The sequence below is a fragment of the Periplaneta americana genome, chromosome 3, assembly GCF_040183065.1.
Source record: "Periplaneta americana isolate PAMFEO1 chromosome 3, P.americana_PAMFEO1_priV1, whole genome shotgun sequence".
In the NCBI taxonomy this organism is placed as follows: domain Eukaryota; kingdom Metazoa; phylum Arthropoda; class Insecta; order Blattodea; family Blattidae; genus Periplaneta; species Periplaneta americana.
The window spans coordinates 65,701,726-65,725,704 of record NC_091119.1 but is presented as its reverse complement, the minus strand read 5'-3'; the positions used below and the strand labels follow the sequence as shown (position 1 = coordinate 65,725,704).

The window sequence follows — 23,979 nt, the reverse complement described above, 5'->3', positions numbered from 1 at the left end:
CACAGCTACGTCATAGTTTCGTCATTGTTTCATTTCGAAAGGTAATAGAATATCTGAGATTCTCTATAGCATCCGGTAGAGCGCTCTAGTGTGCCGTGTTAAGTATCGATAGTACATCTGTCTCTGATCGATTACCACACTATATTTTGGTCAAAGAGTACAAGCTACAGCAATATTACTGTAATTTTTTAATGGTCTTTGGTTTGTCCTTCTGTGGTTACAAGACAGCTATCATCAAAAATGACAGTCGATACGAACAGCTGTTAGAGGAGCGGCCATTTTTCTCTATATACAACGCTTAAACAAAGGGTTTCGTGTATATAACTACTGCAAAGCAATTCTCATTGTATAGTTACAGACTGTTTATACATACATCGCTCATGCATGGTTTATTAGTAAAGTTTTCTGTCTCAACTTTGCATAAGTCTCGTATAAAAACTGTACACGGTTTATTAATAAGACCGAGAGAAGTTAGTAGTTGTCTCTAGCGGCAAGATAAGCTGACATCTCTACTGGGACTGAGGCCGTCTATGTATGGCAACGCTGTTATAAAGCAATTCTGTTATCGGACGCGGCCAACTGCATAATATAAACATCGAGAGCATGTTGACTTGACTTCTTTGACTCCTTTCCTCTGAGCTTGGGTCGTCTAAGTTTGGCGAGTACAATACTGTTCTCGCCAAGCTTAGACGACCTCACTCACACCACTCTGCTGACTCGTGCCTTACCCAAAACATAATAAATCATACAGTAAATGCCTGTTAGTTATGCATTATGATTCTGAATTAGCCCAGCCGCTGGGCTGAGGCAAGTACGATGTTTTTTTTTTTTTTTTTTTTTTTTTAACAGAGAAGTTAGTAGTTATCTCTTGCGGCAAGATAAGCTGACCTCTCTACTCGGGCCGAGGCCGTCTATGTTTGCAACGCTGTTATAAAGTTATAAAGCAATTCTGTTATCAGACGATGCCAACTGCATAACATAGACATCGAGAGCATGTTGACGTGACTTCTTTGACTCCTTTCCTCTGAGCTGGGTTCGTCTAAGTTTGGCGAGTACAGTACGTAATAGTTTGTTACACACGAGATGAAGAGAGCAAGATGAGGTGGCAGAGGGAAGAACGTTAGTGACATGAATACTTATATTATGTAAAGTAGTAGCGATTCTGCTCTTGTGCTTAGAAAGTGAGAAGTTAAGTTATTCATTAATTACAATTCGTACCAATTCGTACCCTACTCATTCATTAATAGTATTCTACCAAAGGGCAGGCCTTTCACTGCAAACCCAGCTTTCTCCAATCTTTCCTACTTTCTGCCTTTCTCTTAGTCTTCTCATAGGCCTATGGGTCATTCTCTGAGTTCGCGGCAATTGAGAGGATCAGAAATGGAAAACTATAAATTCCCCACAGCACTTGAAACACTTCAGTTTAAGTGAACTGGTTTATTGCACACACTTTTTATACTTATCAAAGCATTTAATTGAAATGTTAATATGGTTGGTGTTGCCCAGTCATTTTGGTTCCTATTTTATGGTAACACAAAGGACAATAAGTCAGAGGACATTTTGATTATGCTTAGATTTTTTATCATTTTAAGAATTCCTGCATCAAGTTGAAAGGAACAAGTCGTACATTTACTAAAAATAATTGACATTTCAATATTATTATTAGTGTCCAAATATTAAGTAACTCAAACCTACCTTTATATATGTAACATTTGAAGCACAAATGTTTCAAACTGTGGATCATAGCTAAACCAAATGAGTCTGTGTTAGTGTGTTACATGCTTTACCCCACTGCGGATCACATGCTATGTTACCCAGTACTGGCTAGGTCAGGGTGGCGACGTAGTGTGTGTTCCGTGTTTGTTTCAAAAATGGTCTCTCTAGTGCTCAGTGGCAACTGAAGTTGCCATGAAATTTTAGCATCTTCTGATATCTGTAGAATATTTTTGGTATTCTTCCAATTACATGTGCGACGCATATACCAGGTACATGTGAAAAAATGTAGAAAATTAAAACGAGAATAGTTCTGAGCACTATTGTAAGTTCGTAAGAGGATTAATGAACATTTGAATTGTGGATTTTTTGGTAACAAATAGTGGCTTTCATTATCAGTTGTCGAAAATGAAACATATCCATAAAATTAAAACGCCAGTTAAGCATGAACTTCTGAACTGTGAACTTCCTGTTCCACTGCTACCATACGAAGTAAAAGTCCTTTCCTTCGTTTTGTTGATGCCAAGTGCCTGCGTTCAATCTAGCACATAGATGTCCAGTTATTGAAACTCGTACGAGGTAACCCCTAGCGAAAGCAACCCGCAGCGCATATCCTTTAAAGGCATTTTTCCTATTTTATATCGAAAGTTATTGACCTTAGCAGAGCATGCTTGACGTGCAATATCTCCTGGTTCTATAGGCGTTTGGACACCCATGTCTAGCATGACTGTTGAAATCAATAATTATTGGCAATTATGAGAATCGTAAATTAACGCGTGTCTAGGCTTTGCGGTGAGGAAGAAGAACCACGTCTTGCTCCAGTGTCCTAAACTGAAGGAGCTAGGTCCAAATACCTTGAGGAATGTTTAGTTCTCGAGGATATAGCTTAAGAATTTTGTCTGTCAAAATCATTTATTACCAAACGCTGTGGTCGAGGAGATATAGTCTCGGACTAGCATTCGGGAAGCCCAGTTCCAATTCCGAGGTCGGCCAATCTGAGTGCTTGATTTTTCGGGATTTTCCTCACTCGTAAAGGCGAATGTCGGATTAGAATTTAGGCCTGCTTTGCGTGTACCCCGAACGTTCAGTCCGTTGTCTAAACTATATAATGGGCTATACTACGCAGCTGTACTTCACATAGCCCATTGTGGCGAAACCAATTGGAATTAAAAAGCATTACGAAGAAAATCAGGATAACTCCGGATATATCGCATCAGGGACTGATGTGAAATGCTGCCGTATCTATACTGGCCATACTGTATGTGATAAGAATATACAATACTGAATTAACGGGTTGATCATGTCACAACAGTGAATGATAGCATAGACCTATAATGGTTAATATTGCAAGAGACAGACCACCAAGGAGATAACGATATTAATCGTCCAAGAACACTAAGGAGAACTATGTTAAAAACAGGTAGTTATAGTATTTTACTTAACTCTCTTTCAATTGCACAGTTATTCAAAGAGTCGAATTCAATTTGGACGAGAAAAGGCCGAAGAATTTTTCCTGGCACCTTCTGTCAGGAATAGGATTCTGTATCTACGACACGGGCCTCCCGGAAGAAGCCATGTTTAGGATTCCACCTACTTTTAAATCCCATCGCCCTCTGTAAGGTATGAAGCCGCGATACTTAGATTCAACGCCCAACATCTATTAGTCCCCCTTCAGGGGAGGGCACGGAGTGGGAATGTCCTCACACGCAGGCCGCTCAGGTGGGCCCATTGTACTATCCGGGATGGAATGGTGTGTATGCTCTAAGGCCCCGCACTACAGATCCTCCTGCGCGCCGCCTAGAAATAATTTTCCTTCTAGTAACGTAATTGCATGTAAAACTATGCAAATGCACAAACCATAAAAATACATACTATTGAAATCACCAACTTTTATGTTTTACGATGCCATTGTTTTTCAAATATTGTTACATATTTGTTCAAGAAGGCTGATAATTTACAACTTACGCTTAATTCTGCAGTTTACATACTTGAGACGTGATGCTATCTCACACAATGCGCCGACTTCAGCTATATGGAGCTAAAGGTGACTGTTTTGTAATTTGGAAAGCACATCGTCACTTGACCATTGACAGCTATAGATGTAGCCATGCAGGAAGACGTCTGGCCGCGCATGCGTATTTTCACCCAACCCCTGCTCTTGTTGCAAACCTACGCTAAAATACACACTAGTGCAAAATATCAGTTGCATCTTTTACTAGTGCAGATATCGTTTTACACTCATGTTCTTTTATCCTTCATGAAAGAGTGGGGAAAATCCTACCGTGAAATACAAAAGTATCTTGTCAAAGGATGAAAACCATAAAATTTTGAAATCACAAATGTAGGATCATGACAAAAAACAAAGACCACAATAGGGGCAAAGACAAGAACAACGACAACGAACACGATGAGGATAACGATATGGACAACGCTAATGATAACGACAAGGAACAAGACCATGATAAGGACCATTACAAAAAAGGACCACGATAAAGCCCATGACGACAATGAAAAGGACCATGACATGGACCCATTTTTGAGCGAGACTTCTGTATGCGACCCCACTCCCTAATTGATAGAGTACTTAACCCCACTAGAAAACGATGGTTTTACTTAACGTTAGTGATACCACCGAAAATAGAATAATATAGCTCTGATATTTCAGAACACCTAAACATTTCGAATAGTAGTTTGCAAGACCAGATGTTAACATAACAGCCAGGGATAAAATCGAAGGATTTATAAAAAAAAAACTATATTTCTGGTGGATATCCGTTGACGGAAAATGTGATACATTTCAGTGTGTTAAAGAAGTCTGGAAAATTTAGTTACGTATGATACGCAGATATCGAGTTTGTTTTTGTGAACATGCAATGAAGTTTGCAAAACTCTAAACAACAGCTTTTTGAGTATTTTCCGGAAGACACTGAAAACAATACGACTTTCACAGATAGTTATTAAATTAAATTAATTTTTAGACATTTGCGTTCAGCTGGCTGAAATTAAAAAGAAAAGAAATTAGAAAAAAAATGCATTTATTCTCGTTATAATTGCCATCAAAACAAAGAGATAAATCTTACTGAACTTTAAAGTGATATCGCTATGTGTATATTGAATACAGAGTCCAGATTTGAGAGCTACTTTCTTAAAATTAGGCACATTTGTAACAAATTATATTTTACTTTAGCATATAACTGCTGACTTTTTATGTTAAATGTTATTCATGTTTCTGAACACACAGGAAGTATATATTAAAAAAAGGCGTTTTTGTTTTATTTTGTAAATCATTCCGCGACTCCCTCAGCTCTTTATACTCTTTATACTACCCCCGTTTTGGGAACCGCTGGTCTAGGAGCGTGTTGCTAAAAAACGTTTATCAGATGATGGAAATGATTATAATTTGACAAAAAACTGCAAGGTCATCTGCTGTCAACGGTGGTAATAGGTAGTGAGCCAGGGATCCCTAAGCGCCTGCACTGCATGCTCTCGATAACCCGCACAACATTTCCTTAAAGAGCGATGAATGTACTTTATCTTGCTGAAAAGTGAACTTTGTTGGATATGTATTGCTTGTAATATGAGGATGTAATACAGGCGCTTTGACATCCCTGTAGTAAATTGTGAGATTTTGATATCTAACCTACATTACTTGCACATGAATTCAAGGTTCAAGAATTATTTTTCTGTAATAGTTAAATGTGAGAAAATTATCACCTGCAACAACATAAAAATATAACAAGGCATCAAAGCAACGCTGCCAGACAACAAAAATCAAAGCAGCCATTTTTTCAACTTCCTTCAGACGATGATATCCAGAAAAAATGAAATTCAGAATTATTGTGTGCTGCAATGACTGCAGCAAATATTCCTTTTAATAAGCTGGAAAACAAAACACTGAAGGAATTTGTTGGAAATGGACAAAATTGCAAATTCCTATCCAGTCCACACTAAAGAAATATTAGCCTGTGCTGCTATAGAAAAAATTGAAAAGATCTTAAGAGGGACCTGGATGGGATACAATAATATTGCGATTATATGCCTACTACGTGGAGGGGTACGGACGCTGGAGGGACTGCAGTCAAATCAGGTTACTTAGCTTATTTTAAATATGCTCCACTCACGTCTTGTGAGTTTGAAATAACATTTTCTGCAATTCAAAACATTCTTAATAATAGAAGAACATCCTCTGCAATGGAGAATTTTGAAAAATATATTGTACATTGTTTTTACGGCAGAAGCATTGTATACTGTATTGTAAAGAGCATAACAAAGATAATCTTGAAAATAACAATTTTATTGAATTGTAATAAGTGCTTATTAACAGCCTATTTTGTACTTTTAGTGCCTATACAATCTACTTGGCTTCTCGTTTTCAAAATTTATCTGCATATCATGAGCTAAGTATCAGGTCTCATCATATCATAAGACATCTTTATATTCTTCATCCTATACAATTCAGTTGCTAGAAATTGGAACTCGCTTCCGAGTGATGTAAGGGGTTGTTGGACAATAACTTCATTTAGGTCAAAATTACATAAATTCTTACTTAACAGATGAATTACTGATTAATATTTGTTACTTATAATGAAACTAACATCTGTCCATTATTACTATTATTATTTTTTTTTTTGTTATTGCTATTGTTATTAAGTTCTCTAAATAGAATGCAAAACTTCTAATGGCAAAATCTCATTACATTAATATTCTCATTATATCAATATATTTTAGATTTATATTTGGCTCCCTATAACATACGTAGTTTTTTATTTTATTGGGTTATTTTACGACGCTGTATCAACATCTAGGTTATTTAGCGTCTGAATGAAATGAAGGTGATAATGCCGGTGAAATGAGTCCGGGGTCCAGCACCGAAAGTTACCCAGCATTTGCTCGTATGGGTTGAGGGAAAACCCCGGAAAAACCTCAACCAGGTAACTTGCCCCGACCGGGATTCGAACCCGGGCCACCTGGTTTCGCGGCCAGACGCGCTGACCGTTACTCCACAGGTGTGGACAACATACGTAGTTCTATTATATTATTTTTCATCATTTTAACCAACTAGCTAGGCTATCTGAACTTAATTATAATTCTTTACATATTGGATATAGACTGAATTGAATTACATTAGCTCATAAATTAAGTTATTACTTTTTCTCATAGGTTTTATCTCAATTTAAATAAACATGTAGGCTTACTAGTCGTTAAAACTTAACTGAAGAATATTGCTGGACAATCTTTTAAGAGTATTGTAAATAATCATAATTTTAATATGTATGTCACTATTGTATTAAGGCTGGTTGATGGAAGAGAAGGCCTTATGGCCTTAACTCTTTCAGCGAAAATAAAACATTCTATTCTAAATAAAACATTCTAGACAGAGTGAAAAGTAACTAAACCGACAAATTCCGGGAGGTTGTATGGGACACCAAAACAAACGGTTTTCTCTAATGTCATATTTTCCTCAGAGGCTTTATTAAACCGGCAGAAGGCGTATGCGTTCATGGCGACTCTACAAATTCCATTTTGTTGTACGTCTTGACCTTTATTAAACCGGTCTGGTGGTGGGGATATTTGCTGTAGCAGGGGAAATAAACAATAATCCTGAAGTCTTTCACCGCGTTAGACAATCCGGGCCGTATTCATAGACATTTTTAGCGCGGGCTTTCGGTGGATGATCAGCGTTTTTCGTATTCATAAACCAGGGTTAGCGATAGGATATGATTTGAATTCTATACTAGTAACCAGTGGATAGCCGGGGCTAGCTTAGTACGCTCGTAGCGCGTGCTGCGAAATGTCTATGAATAGCACCCTCCATGTCCCGCCGATGTAACTTTTGTATACAGGTCAATGGAGGTATTTTGAACATCTTTTACAGTGATTTTGGTATGTAAATGTTTTTGAACATCTTTTACAGTGATTTTGATGTGTAAATGTTTTATAAGAAACTTGCAATAAAGCATGGCAATGGTTTGTGTTACATTAAGATCTGGTGTCCTCGCGAAACAGTGCCTCACGGCACAATATGACATTAAGGAAAACTGTTTGTATTGGTGTCCCATACAACCTCCCGGAGTTTGTCGGTTTCATTACTTTTGTGCGAGATCGTGCGTATTTGCTTGGTTTCCGCACAAAACCAATCCACGGAAAGTCTAAAATTCCACATTCAGTATTCCCAACCTAACACACATAACAATTTCCCTCTTCTTACCGCTTAAGTGACATATTGATTTTACTGCTTTAGGGTTTTAACATATTATTTTTAGAGACGTTCAGTATAGTAATAATTATAAATTGGAAACTTACCACTGCAATTTCATCTAAATTGCACTGTTGATTATTGTTTTTAAATATTTGCAAAAATTAAGTGAACTCTACAACTCCACTAAAGTTACTGCATTAAGGAAGCCGTGAAAAAATCAACAAGATTCCAGACTCATTATAGACTGGGGGAAAAAAAAGACAGACGTATATCACGGCCTGCTGGAGTATAGTAAACACAGAAAACATTTTAAAGCAACAATGTTGAAGATAGATATTTTTGTTTTGTAAATTTGCCGTCATTGAACAGAAACCAAGATGGAGATTTCATTGCAACTAATTAAAAATTCCTCTTTCAGGTATGTAATAAACGATCTTCGCACAAAATAATGTATGATACACGAGCGGTATGTTTTCTTTCAATTCTCGGAAATTAAAAAAGCTTAACTACGTTTCGCTTTTTCAAACTTTTCCTCGAACATGAAAACTTCAACATACCGCTCTTGTAACGCATATTGCTATTCATCCTGTATAAATACCTACGAGGGTGTTCCGAAAGTATTGCCTCCTATTTATTGTCATGCAAACTACAACAGACACAAAGAGAAAAATAACAAAGTTAAATAGAGCAAGATTTCAGTTACATTTTATAGTTATTTTTCCACATAGTCACGCCATTCATTATGCATGTTTTTCAGCGATGAACAAGAGCCTGTATGCCTGCTCGTAAAAATCTGAACCAGCAGAGGCAAGCAACTTTGTTACAGCTGCAATGACAGCATGCTTGTCTGGAAAATGTTTGCCATGTAGTCCTTCTTTCCTTGGCCCAAGGAGATAGAAGACTGAAGGTACTAAATCCGAACCATCGATGGATGTGGTGGGACAGTCTAGCCAAATTTTGCAACGTGATCGGTGGTTGCAAAACTGGTATGGAGCCTGCAAGCGAAAGGTTGTCTTCTCTGGCTTGACTTTGGAAATTCAGGCTTTCAGCTTACAAGCAAACATTCTGATGGAGGCAGATAAAAATGTTAATTCTTTTTCTTCCACCATTTTAATAATGTCAAAAGAAGTGCTTATACAAATTTTGGCCACTCGACCGCATTTACGAGGCCGTCCAGAAAGCGATTTTCCCTGGGGCCGTTTACAGAAAAAAAGCAAAATTGCATGGAAAGATTTATTGAAACAGGTACAGCAATTGTTGCTATTTGTCAACATATCCCACTGAAATTGAGACATATGTCATACCATGGGATCAATTTTTGTATTCTTGAGTCGTAGAAATCAACCGCCTGAGATCGGAATCAGCATTTGACAACCGTATTTTTTTTATTTTAGTAGATTATTTTACGACGCTTTATCAACATCTTAGGTTATTTAGCATCTGAATTAGATGAAGGTGATAATGCCGGTGAATGAGTCCGGGTCTAGCACCGAAAGTTACCCAGCATTTGCTCATATTGGACTGAGGGAAAACCCCGGAAATTCCTCAACCAAGTAACTTGCCCCGGCCGGGAATCGAACCTGAGCCACCTGGTTTCGTGGCCAGACGCGCTAACAGGTGTGAACGACAGACGTCAATCCCATGATATGTCGATCGCATGGTGTGACAAATGTCTCAATTCCGGTGGGGAATATGTTGAAAAATAACTTAACATTTGCTGTGTCTGTTCCAATAAATTTTTCCAATGAAATTGTGTTTTTTTTCTGTGAACTTATTTTTACGGCCCTCGTAATTGTGGTCGAGAGGCCAAAATTGGTATAAGCACCTCTTTTGATATTATTAACATGGTGACAGAAAAAAAACTAACTTTTTTATCTACCCCCATCAGAATGTTTTCTTCTTAGCCAACATCTTGTTGTAGCGTTCAGAATTGGCAGTTTCATCCAAAAGAATCGCACCCAACCTATCCCAAAAGACTGTCATTTTCGTCACTGTTAAAACGCACTACCTACACCTTACTGTGCTCGCATCCACTGTATGGTCTCCATATGCCTTTCAACGTATTCCGAATCTCACCGAACCGGTGGACAACAATGACGTCACGCTGCAGCGAAAAAACTGCTGGAAGGTTCGATGGCTATCATGGCGGCTGTACAAGTTGTTGTCTGTGCTACGCTAGCAAGATTTTGCGAAATTTCCATACTGTCATCTTGTTCAAAGAAAAGAGAGCATTAACAATAGTAATAACTGGTCTGTTTACATGTTCCCTCATAAGCCATTAACATATTGTTTTTACGTTGCGCTCATTATAAACAATACAGCAGAACTAAAGCAGAATACACCGCCATGACACAACAGTGTACGATGTCATTCGTCTGCTAATTCCCGCCCTATACAAGAACCAATCAGATTCACTGATGGCGGCTGCCACCACCTCTGCAAGCTGATGGCACCGGTGCGACACCGGTAGAGCATCAGTGACGTCATCGGTGAAATTCGGAACACCGTGATGCCATCGGGTTGCTCAGCGCTGAGATTCGGAATACGCTCTTTAGCAAGCGTCGATGGATGTCAGTGGGTACAATTTGTACCCATTGAGGAATTCAGTAACACATCTCTGTTTCTTATTCACCTCTATGTCAGATGCCATTTTGATAGACTGTACTGCTGCCATTATCTGTTGCACGAAAACCAAACTAACAGAACATTAGCGTGAAGGTTCAACCTTTACTACAACGTCACTAACATCCTACTCAGACGTTACAGGTCAACACAAAAAATAGAAGGCATTACTTTCGGAACGACCCTCATATTTAAACAATTTTTACTGCCTTCTTGCCTGTCTTTTTTTTTTTATTTTTTTTAGTGCCTATATGTCTCAACTTTCCTCATCATAGACGATACAGCAATGACTGATAGTCAGAATGCTGTGATTCTGTCATAAAATTTGATCTACCTCAATCCAGGATTCTCTTTCATAATGAGACTCCCTATTGTTTACAGTATGAAATGAAGTTCAGATAATATATGTTTGTTTATTGAATTCAAATTGACATTACGAACTCTTATCGTATGTTTTCATTTATTAAGTTCGAAGTATAAACGTTTTGTCTTCCTTGATGTTTCCAAATAATGGTAAACTTAAACAGCTGTAATACACATTAAAACTTGAGAAAGCAATTTCATAACAACTTAGATATATTTTAAGAACGAGACGCGCTGTTTAGCGAACGGGTAGAACGCCTGTTATCTACGCCTTGCACCCGGGTTGCAGTCTTAGTGAGACCGAATGTAGTTCGTTGAGAACAAAGGTGAAGTAGAGTGCAAATTTTAGTGGCATAGTCTTCCTGCCTTTAATCATTCCAACATTTCCCCCATGATATATGTGCAGAAAACAAAGAAAAATGTTTACACTGTTTATTTTCCCATGACACGAATATAAACTCCACAGGATTTGTACGGAGAAAGTTGTATGCAAGTATTTATTCACACTGCAAATGGGTAAATACCAGAGTGCGAATTAACGGGGGATGGAGGGATTTTCCCCCCTGTTGGAAAGTTATCCCCTCTCATAAATTCATATTAACATCCCTGCCAGGGATAACTTCTATCCCCTCTCACAAAATATAATTATTTTAATATACTTTATAAAATATAAAGTAAGCAAAGAAAATGATATTAATGTATTATCATCACCGGCAAGCTGATAACAATCAATAACTTACGAATTACGCATCTTATTTTAAGCTTCTCATGGATATGATCAAGTTGCGAGACAAGCAACTCAGTGCGACCAAGCGTTGAGCCGTATCGAATGAGGATCATAATGTTACGTATGATATTCTCTATTTAGGATTCTACCCCCCCCCCTCATCAGAAATCTTAATTCGCAATCTGGTAAATACCCTGTGACAGTGGTAACTAATTATACTCAGTAATGACAATTAATAAATAAATTACAATTAATAATAATAGTAATAAAATAATAACAATAGTATAATAATATTAACAAAGAACATCCTAAATTAAATAAAACACGATCACTTAAAATAACCTTTAAAATAAATCTAATTTGTATCTTAACCTTGAGTTCGAACTTAGACCCACGAGTATATACTAAACCCACGAGTATATAATTAAACCCACGACCACATCGAATCCCTTACGAGTAAATAAGAGTTTCAATGTTTTAATCGTAATTTCTTATGTTTGGGTTTTGTAACAAGCTCGTTTTTACGGTGATGAGTTGTTAGCCCTTCGCCCACTAGCTAATTAGAAATATTTACGTACAGTAATGAATGAGAACAGAATTAATGATTTAGCTGTTCTTAGTATTGAGTCAGAATGGTTGTGATCGTTGGAATATGACGATCTAATAAGTTAATATTTTCTTTCTTTGTTCGTTCAACCTCCTTTCTGAGTCTTACAAACCGATGCCCGTAGGGGAGGGATAATTCCTTGCTTCACACATGAAACATCTGAAATAGAAAAAAGAGTAAATGAATGAAGAAGAACAATTGGTCGGAGTTACGCAATAAGAGACCAACCGCCAAAACCCTGTTTTCGAGATACTGACCATTGAAATAAATCTGGTTTTTATTAAACATTTTATGCAAGAAGTATTGTAACATTTATCTATTACAAAAAAGTAGCACATGTAACACAAAAAAAGACTAACCGATTTTTAATGGTAGACCAGCAGTTGATTTAATATTACAGAGAAAAATAAATAAATGAGTTTTATACAATAAACGCATTTTGCTTATAAACAACAGCAAAATGCTGACATCGCATTCTTGATTCTTTCCGAGTTAATAATCCAGCCAACAACCAGGGCCGGATTTAGGTATAGTGCCGCCCCTAGGCAATGTTAAAATTTGCCCCCCACCAACTCCCACAAACAGTTTATGAGCAACTATTATACAGGTCATGTTTAGTTTAAATTAGTTTTAATTGAAATGTTACAAATCAGAAAACAAATTACTGGAATAAAAATACATGTATTTTACTTGTGAATTATAAAGTTTTCCTTCGCACTTTCTTCACATGGAAAGCATTGTGATGTCATCAAAGCCGATCTGACGAAGCACATCAGACCAGTTGCAAAGAAACATATTCAGACTTATTCATTGTTGAAACAAAATTGATTTGTGAAAGGCAGGCATTATTTTCAAGCATTGGTTTTGTTGGTGGTATAAAATTATTACTAGTATTTCTTACTTCGATAGGAAGTATAAAGTAAACTTTATTGAAAAATAAACTCCAACTCTTTGCGAAATAAACCTTTCATATCGAATTATAAGTATAGTCCACATGCTGGAAAGTGATTAAACAGTATTGTTGACGATATATCATTGGTTAATATAATTGAGAGTTGTGGTTACTATTCATAGAGATAAATAAAACACACATCTAATTGATATTCAACAATGCATTTTTGTTTATACAAGCAGTTAAATTTAAGCACTTTCATAGTATAATAACGTAATACCGGCATTACACTCCGTATAACTATGCAGCTGCACACTTTCCTTTTACTCTCACCACGACCGCGAAAATCCGATACCAAAACAATATCAGACTTCTACAAGGTGTTCAAGAACAAATTTCAGAAAAGATTTACCAACAAGTGTTTTAAAAACAAATTTCACTGTAAAATGAAAATTTAAAAAAAGGGGGGGGGAAAAAGGAAAAAAGAAAATGCTGCCCGCCTGGAAATAGCCGCCCTAGGCAACTGCCTAGGCCGAAATCCGGCACTGCCAACAACAGATTTGTGCAAATATCTATTTTTTTTTTCAAATTGCCGGGTGGTCTATTGTTGCGTAACTCCGCCCAACTGTAATGCTAAATGCGATGTTCTGGAGTAGAAAAATTTTGAATGAAATAAAAAAAAAAACTTATTTAGATATCACTAGCACAAACAAAATTGGTATATGGAACGCAAACGTGTATATTAGGCATAAAAAATAATAGTCTGTTCGCTCTTAGTTTGTGTCCTAATGTAAACACTGACCAGGTGTCAGAGATCGCAAGACATTCCACTCACAAGGAAGCAGTGCACTATAATTTGTTAAACATTACCATTACATATTTTTGGTGTGCTGCGTACAGGTCTGGTATTTTGACGACGAATACAATTTGTTTTGTTTACATTTGGGCCGATTCTGAGAGTAAACGGAGTAAATCGAGATTAATGTTTGGAGGAGAATCTTTCGAAAAACAAGGAAGGATGAAATTAAAAATACAAAAATTAGAGATATTATGGAAGTTAAAAATGGTCTTTGATGTGAGAGAAGAAAGAAAATTAAAATTGTTTGGACATGTGAAGAGGATGGCAAGTGATAGAATACTACCTATGATTTTGGAGTGGGAAGCAGAGGCACCAGAATACGGGGAAGGTCTAAGGAACAATGGATGAATCAGGCACAAACTTAAAATGCACTTAAATCACGTGGTAATTGATGCATATAGAAAATTAGGATTTATAATCAGAAATACAAAAGAATTAAAAAATATAAATACTATAGATACCCTATATAAAACTCTAGTTAGAAGTAAGCTAGAGTATGCGTCTGTAATATGGTCACCTCAGTTCCAGTCCCATCAGATGCAAATAGAAAGGACACAGAAAATATTTTTACGTTATTTATATTTTAAAAAACATCACGTGTCGTCTTATGACAAGCAAATTTCATATAATCAGTTGCTTTTTGAATTTAATTATAAACTTTAAAATCTCGACGATTAATAAATAGCCAAATTTTACTCTATAAGACTGTTAACGGTATATTGAATAACTGTGATTTTCTTAAATTCCTTCAGTTCAATGTAAAAAGAACAGAATTATGTCATAGACAACCTTTTATTATTCCCATTCCTAGAACTGTTTTCTTCAAGAACTCTCCATTGTTTGTTATGTGTAATACTTACAACTCTCTGTCTTTAAACTGTGATTCTTAATTGGATTTCAGTTTAACAATTGAAAAATTTCATACAATATTAAAAAGAATTGTATTTCCTTAGATATTTAAATTATGAAGAAGTGTATTATAATGTTTTTACTCTAGTTTTTAAATAATTTTGTATTACTATATTGACATTTGGCACTATATATAACTGTAATATTATATTCTAGCATCTATTACCATTATGAATTTTCTCTCTTTCGTTTGTGTTGTTTGTTTTGTTGTTTTTTTTCTCTTATCGTGTATTTTGTGTATATAACTATGTAAGCCACCTGTAATTGGAAGCCTGCTTCTGTTGGTGGTGGATTTAAATATATAAATTAAATTAAATATGCATTATATGAAGGATCGAACTTAAGTAGAAATACAATATTGTTAATGGGTTGTAGGAAAACTACTGTACTGTAGAAAATTTCCAAATAAGAAAATAAAGCATGTAGTTTAGACACATCTGAAAACTCCGGAGAAGGGAATCCTCGCCTGGACCACTCCCTAAAAATTGATCACTGAATAAACCAATTTATGTCTGTCGGCAGTGATCTGTCATTTACTCCTATCTTACATGTAGATACTTTGAACATCTTTTTGTTTTGTTTTTTTACAGAAATTTAAGAGGATATGTTAATATTGGCTCAAATGGCAAGTGGAACATACTGATTCTACTATAGATGGGTACCACAGCCGCGCCACATCTCTACCTTCCAGCCCAGAACGCGTATGTGCCTGCAGGGGATAGCTCACCTCCGGGGAGCCTGCCCGTCGAGGATGAACTGATAAGGTAACATCAGTGCTATATGTGAATCAAAGTAAAGAGTGTTCCATCACGTCGAAATTTAATTCTGGCTGTTCACTTCCTTGGGGATTCAGGATGAGTTATCCCAGCCTTCAGTCTCTTAGTCCAAGGGCTCGGCTCAATTGACTAGCGAGGATAGTGACGTGCACCTATCGCCACTCGTTCACTTACGGCTAGCATCTTAGACAACTCTGTCCTGCAGCTTTTGAGCTGTATTACGGACGGTTCTCTGCTATATATCTCTCTTTCATACGTGGTACCTATTAGTTTACGTCCATTTTCGGCTTTACTCTTCAATATTTCACTAGGTTCCTTCAAGGAACGGCGACAGAGTGAGACAAGTGATCTACCGGCTTGGAGCTCCCATAGATTCTTTCCCAGAGCTCCTATCTCTCTTGCAAAGACGACCGCTAGCGCACCTTTTAGTTTTTTTCCTACCATTATCCTCATTTATTGATTGAATGAGTGAGTGAGTGGTTGGTTGATTGACTGATTGACTAATTGATTGATTGATTGATTGATTGATTGATTGATTGATTGATTTCCTTCTGCAGTGTTATCGCTCAGTGCTACGTAAGAGCAGGAAAGTAATACTACAACTATGACATCGCTAACATACCTGACAAAAGGAAGTTAAACTTTACTTTGTCTACGAATACCGGCTCTTCTCTCTGACAAAGCAATCCTTACTAGATTTTAGATTTCACGGTGATTGTATTCATAAGAATTTTAGGATTTTAATCGTGTGTAGAGATAATATCTCCAACGTTTTACAACTTCTTGCTACTGCTGAAGTTCTCAGATCTAAAGGGTCGCCAACTCTGTTCAAAAAAATTGTTTATTTAACGATGCTCGCAACTGCAGAGGTTATATCAACGTCGCCGGTGTGCCGGAATTTTGTCCCGCAGGAGTTCTTTTACATGCAAGTAAATCTACTGACATGATATATTATTTTAATGTATCGAAGTACTGTACATATGATATTTCCATGCAGATATTCTGCGTCATCATACGATGTAAGAGTAATGGACATGCGTAATGACATGCGTAAATCACTTCGTGATTTAAGACGGCGCTTATTCCGTCGGATCCCGGCCAACTAGTCACTCATAACGAGTGCACCTCAACACATGTGTGGACTTCGGTCCTACGTTCATAGACATCTATGACGTAGTGCAAAGGGCGGCCACTAGAGGGAACCCAAGAATTGGAGCTTAATTTGAGACGATTCTGTCCGACGCCGGGGTGGTATCCGGTGTGGCTTAGTGGATAAAGCATCAGCACGTAGAACTGAAAACCCGGGTTCAAATCCCGGCGCCGGAGAGAATTTTTCTTCGTTCCATTACTCTTACATCCTACTGACATGAGCCTGTCGCATTTAAGCACACTTAAATGTCATCGACCTGGGCCGGGATCGGACCCGCAACCTCGAGCACAGAAGGCCAGCGCTATACCAACTACACTACCGAGGCCGACCCTACTCTGTTGATCCGTTATGTTTGACTAATCAATTTTTGCTCTCAGAGCTAATCTCGTACTTGATGTTACATACCGGTACGCCTATTTTAGAAATACGACGTCTGATAAAAATATGTCCTGTTTATTTTATTACTACCGAACCATATTTATCTCATGAGAGTGAGACTTCTGGCATATGGCCTTAGATCTTCCAGTACATAACAGAATGTCAGTAGTCCTGACACCCGACTGTCACTGGTAGACAAGTCGTACTTATAGTAAGTTGTATCTGCTCATCTAATTAGCGTCGCTGTGCTTCCGAAATCCGTTATGTGTTTTAAAAAGATTTTGCAGGAGAAAAAAAAACATTGTCACATTTAATTCCCTTGATATTCAAAGCTATTTTCATAATAGTTATTAAGTTGTTGTTTAGTCAACTGTCCGAAGACAGGTCTGAACCTCACAAGTGATACCAAGTACGCACCAACTATGAGGCAACGAGGCCAGAAGATAATGGGGTAGGGTGACCAGTTCCATTCCACCTTCATTGCATACATCGCTGACTAACTATATATTACACTAGTCAGACTTCAGATGTATACAAACAAATGTTCTTCCTCTGACACATATCGTCAAGTAAGATGTACTGCCTGATAATAGACGTACATATCAGCCAAAATCTCAATCAGAGGACAAATTTATTAAGTAATGATTGAAATTATACTGAAAATAGATTTTAAAATCAAGGTACTTAAGAGTGACAACGCATTTTTCTTTCTCCTGCAAAATCTTATTAAAAACACATAGCGGATTTTGGAGGTGCAGCGACGATAAATTTTCGTGTCACCGTGACTGATAATGAGTGCATTTATCAGACTGCTGATAGCTAAGATAGCCGATTCAGGTTCGGAATGTGAAGTCTTAACAAAACGACGAAATAAAATAAAATTTGTAGAAGTAGGCCTACGGTTCATTAGAGGAATAGAATATGAAAGGACTCATTATTTTAGAAAGCAGGAAGTCAGAACCAAATTAAATATTTTCTTCATTCACGTAAATAAAACACAATTTTACTATAAAAATGGCAGCACTAAGTAAATAAAACCTAATTGAGCGTTAGATTTAACCATTTTGGCCATTTATGTTGCAGATGGAACAATCTATTAAGATGAATTTCTACAGTTTTTATTATTATTATTATTATTATTATTATTATTATTATTATTATTATTATTATTATTATTACTATTATTATTACTATTATTATTATTATTATTATTATTATTATTATCATTGCAGATATATTGGACAGGAGTTTCCACGCTTGGAAGGACAGACATGTACCATATATAGTGTGCCAAAACAACCTATTCAAAGATCAGAACTACAGGTAAGAATCATGGCTAACATAAAAGTCACTAGGTTACGTCTGTAGTTAAATTCTGAGAGAACAGCCTGCAATCTAATCGTCCCTGTCTATTTGTCTTGCTTTATGCTAACTACGAACGCACCCAAACTTTGAAAAATAGTTTGTCCATTTTGGAGAAAACATTATTGGATCTCTCTTAAGACAAAACGAGTTTCTTCTTTAAATTTTAATACAACAAATTTTATGTTCAAAATTGACAAGGCACTTTTAAAAACAGTACATGAGAGAGATCGTGAAATTTATGTCTTGTTTCTGAAGTAATAGAAATGAGTGACGCCTGTCTATTTTAAATTAAGAGAATTATTCGGTTATCTATTCGCAAATTTAGAAATATACAGGCTAGGGCCGATGAATAAGGATCTCAATGGTATTCCTCTGAGTATCTTAATATGTTAGGTATTAAAACGTGATAATACTGTAAATTGTGAAATAACTCAATCTGCTTATCTGAAGCACAGGATGCTTCTCAGATAACACTGTCTTCTTACACAACATATACTGAGAATATGAATGAGTCGGCACTTGGCGGTAAAACAACTGTAGTCCCATATCTAATGTTTGTTGTGTTCATACTAATGTCAAATACAGAAAAAATTATTTAATCAAATTGAACTATTCATAACAACAACGATAACACCAATAATCCAGTAACATATACGAAGGTAATACTGACTGACTGCCTGACTGACATATTTCTTAGCTAACTGACTGTCTGACTGAATTAATTGTTGGCTGGCTGACTAATTGACTAACGCCTGCCTGACTGACTTACCTGTTGGCTGACTTACTGATTGACTGACTGACTGCCTGACTTAGTTGGCTGACCGGCTGTCTGACTGAATTAATTGTTGGCTGGTTGACTAATTTACTGAGTGCCTGACTGACTATCAGAATGAATTAATTGTTGGCTGACTGACTAATTTACTGACTGCCTGACTGGCTATGACGCAGAATTAATTGTTGGCTGACAGTGTAATTGACTGACTATCTGATCGAATTAATTGTTGGCTGACTAATTCACTGACTGCCTGATTGACTTCTGACTGAATTAATTGTTGACTGTGTGACTAATTGACTGACTGTCTGACTGAATTAATTGTTGACTGTGTGACTAATTGATTGACTGTCTGACCGAATTAATTGCTCACTGTGTGACTAATTGACAGACTGCCTGACTATCAGACTGAATTAATTGTTGGCTGACTGACTAATTGACTGACTGCCTGACTGAATTAATTGTTGACTGTGTGACTAATTGACAGACTGCCTGACTATCAGACTGAATTAATTGTTGGCTGACTGACTAATTGACTGACTGCCTGACTGAATTAATTGTTGACTGTGTGACTAATTGACAGACTGCCTGACTGACTATCAGACTGAATTAATTGTTGACTGACTAATTGACTGATTGGCTGTCTGACTGAATTAATTGTTGACTGTGTGACTAATTGACTGACTGCCTGACTGACTATCTAATAATAATTTACAGAGTCTAACTAAAATTTGTTTTTCTTTCAATTAAACTCAAAGTCTATTTCGAATTTTTTCATGTAGAATTATTGCATAACGATAATATTATGAAAAGATTAACGACGGAATAAGAAATTAAATAAATTAAAATATAATGAGTAGACTATAAAAAGATTAGGCTACATACATTTAATAACTGAATTTCTATAATAATTTTTATAACTATGAACGAAAGACAGGACATAACTCATTAACATTTTTTATCCTTATGGAGTTTGAACATGGAAAATGGAGGAAGAATCTTTAAATCTCATATCTTACGTAATACACCAGGAAGTACAGACAAAATCATTCGATAAGGAAAGCTATTAAAGTAAAATTGGCATTATCAATTCAGAGTAAGTTATCATCTTTATTTGATCATATTGTCACTTAAGTATACATTATTGTTCTATTTTTATCAAAGTTAAAATCTCGTCAACTCAAGAGGAAAAGGAACTACTGATTGCTAACAACAAGAAATGCACCATAAAAAGCGGGTCGCTCAGAAGCACACCGATGCAAAGTCAGACATATATGAGATTTTTTATAGTACATCATGTGTGTTTTTTGTTTCGGTTACTTAAATGGCATAGACTACTAAAAGACATAATCTAGGAAAACGTTACGGCAGCGATAGTGGAATAAGATTAATATCACGTAAAAAAAAATCTTAAAAAATATCAAACAATAAATGGGAATCAAAGGGAATCAAACACCGTGATTTCTGTTTAGTAGGTAAGTCAAACATACCACTGAGCTACGACACACTACGGTAACAATTCTTTGCTAATGTCCTTTCCATATGTATTCGCGGTGAACAAATAGGGTGCATCTGCAATTTTATTCGTTGTTAAATTCGTGTGTTTGGAAGTATCGTGAGTCATAGCATTAGAAATTAGAAATAGATGACGGCAAAACAGAGTGAAGTTCGTTCTAAAGGCGTGGGAGGGAAAACAACATGTGGAACTATCAATATAGTAGCCTATGATGCAAATTTTTGGTACAGCTGCACTGCATGCCCGTTATGAAAACGTTTCTAAGGTAGCCATTTTTGCTTTCCATGAGTGTACACACGTCAGTCAATTCCACTTTTATACGATACTGGACTCGTAACACTGATAGCACAGAAATGACCGCCGACAATGTTGCCTGGGGCACTTTCATTCAGACACTGATACAATTCGTTTACGTCCCTAAAATACGTATATGTAGACCGGAACTTTTTGCCTTACTTCCCTTTCCAAAAATGTCATACTTACTAGTTAATCCTGCATACATGATATAAAATATGTCTAAAATGTAGGTAGTAGCTACTAGAGCGCTGGTCTTCCATCCAGGTGGTGAGGGTTCAATCCCTGGCCAGATCGTGATGGAATTTCTAGTAGACAAAGCAGACTTGCAGAATGTTTTTCTCGAGGTACTCACCTCCCCCCTCATTTCATATATCATCAGTAATAGTAAAAATGGGCTGGGTAAAGTCTTGGAAGTAGTACGAGTTTCCGATGCTGATATAGGAAGGGCTTGGAGGCTCCGAGTCCCTGGGATCATACGGACGGGACCTAGCTTATCAGAGACTGAGGCAGGGTGGCCCTGGCCCACCTGTCAGCGTCGACTGATCAAGAAGAGCTTTTTTGGTTTATTTATTATTTTTATTTTGTTGGTTATTTTTGAGCCCCTGAGGTTTATCAGGCTATTCTTCCGCGAAACGGGACCTGGCTCTATCAGGGGCTTGAGGCAGGATGGCCCACCTGTCACTGCAAACTCACCATTTTCCAATTTTTCTTATTTTCTGCCTTCCTCTTAGTCTTCGCATATGATCCGTGTTTCGTATAAACACCAAATTATCTTACGTTTCAGGCAAGTCAAGCAGAAGAACATGTTTTCCAATACCTGAGTGAACTCAACATCCCTGGAATGTGGATGGTCTTCTTTCAAGGAAGAAGTTATGGAGGAAAATCATTTCGCAATGAAAGAAATGGAAAGCTAATGATAAGAGAACATGACTACGTCTTGTTCACAGTATACAAAGGCTAGTATTATTTTAACACAATAACAATAAACAAGAAAATAATGATCATTTGCATATTCTGAGCTACATTCTGGATATATTTTGCAGCTTATACAAAGTGTTTCATTCACTTTATTACAAACTTTTAGGTTTGACAGAAGTGATTAATATGAAAAATTTTCATACAGAAAGCAACGCCCGAAAACGTTTTCTCTGGCCGATACAAACCTTAATGTGTGTAGTCAGATTGCTCTCTTTGTCGTATTGGTAAACCATAGCTATTCATTCTAAAGCGATTTAGGGTCCATGGCAAATCATTTTGTCTTCTTTAATATAAGTATTCATGTTGCCACAATAATGTTTGTAAACATTACAGTGTTTTTTTATTTGTTGGTTATTTAACAACGCTTATTTAGCGTAGATGGTATTTGTGATTGTGAGATGGTATTTGGTAAGATGAGGCCTAAGATTCGCCATATATTATTTGACATTCGCCTAGCGATTGGGAAAACCTCGGAAAAAATCCAAGCCAGGTAATCAGCCCAAGCTGAAATCGAAACAACACCCGAGTATATAAGTATGGGCCTACTATATTTAGAACATAATAGTAAACATGATACATATTAACTGTAAATACTCTATATATAATATATTCAATTAATTCATTTAACGAAATCAACTCCGTTATGGTGAACAAAAACATGTATATATTCTGAGATTATGAAATTCATATCTTCTACTATAACTGCCAGTAAAAATTTGTTTAAGCTAAGAAAATGTTCTTCCTACGTCACATGACGTTACAGGGCCAAAATAAGAATAACAAAAATCAATATACAAATTATCAATATTTATATTTTATACAATATATACAAATAATTAATTTATCAAAACCTATTCCGTTGCAGTAAACGAAAACATATATTCTGAGGTTTGAAATGCATATCATTTACGAACATCACATAAAATTTGTTTAAATTAAGAGAATGTTGTTTCTACTTCACATGACGTTACAGGAGCATATTTATAATATATTACATCATTGTTATTTAATGACCCCATGCGTATCTGCTTGCAATTCACGTGACGTAATAGATATAGCTACCAGAAGAAACTACTCGATCCGCCGTACGTTTGGGAACGAAAATGCGCTGCCTGCACATGAAACGGATGTCCGTAAAATTTTAACGGCTAATGGTGGTGCGCAATTACTATAGAGAAATGGGCCCAAGAATTTATAAAGACGGCATAGTAGTCTTATACAGAGACATTTTTGTGACGTGAGGCGAGAAGACGGCGGGTTACTACGAACCGCTTCCTGCGCGGTCTGCGATGCGCGGGCTGTTAGAGGTGCAGCGTAGTAGATCCTCAGTCGCCATATGGCATTCGCTGTAGTCACAAGTCATGTTACAAAAGTCTTGATTCTTCAAGTGTACAAAGTTAGTGTATAAAGTTTAGTGATCACTGTGTATTTAGGCAATGCCTACCAACAAATTATAATTCTCAATGAGGGAATTATGGCGTGTTTTTGGTACGAGACTAATAAGTAATAATGTGTGGGCTCCACGAAGTCAAGATCTAACAACCTGTGAGTTTTATTTATGGAGAACACTAAAAGGTAAGGTTTATAGAAAGAATCCTCATTCTATAGATGAACTAAAATACTATATACGAGAAGAAATCCAAGCTATCAATGATGTGGACTTCAGAGTGTTGTTCATTCGTTTATCAGAAGATGTCAATTGTGTCTGACGGCAAATGGGGGCCATTTTCAGCAAGACTGTGAGCATGGTAATTCCAAATTATTGAATTTGTATTATTAGTACTGCTATGTATTGTAGAAGTGCCGGAGAAATGGTTACGCGCTCGCCGGAAATCCCGCTAGCAGTGGGCCACGAG

General features: G+C 36.7%; 1 protein-coding gene across 4 annotated transcripts in view; it reads left to right on the top strand.

Moving 5' to 3' along the window:
- The window catches only part of LOC138696112 (uncharacterized), a 79,417-nt gene that overhangs the window by 29,772 nt on the left and 25,666 nt on the right, over positions 1 to 23,979 (top strand). For 3 of the 4 annotated variants that reach the window (XM_069820660.1, XM_069820663.1, XM_069820662.1), the window contains exons 2-4: positions 15,482 to 15,655; positions 18,428 to 18,518; positions 21,930 to 22,101. In XM_069820660.1, the coding sequence (XP_069676761.1) occupies positions 15,546 to 15,655; positions 18,428 to 18,518; positions 21,930 to 22,101 (373 nt within the window). In that variant the 5' untranslated portion in view covers positions 15,482 to 15,545. The remainder of the gene's footprint in view (positions 1 to 15,481; positions 15,656 to 18,427; positions 18,519 to 21,929; positions 22,102 to 23,979) is intronic. The other variant, XM_069820664.1, reaches the window with a different exon arrangement.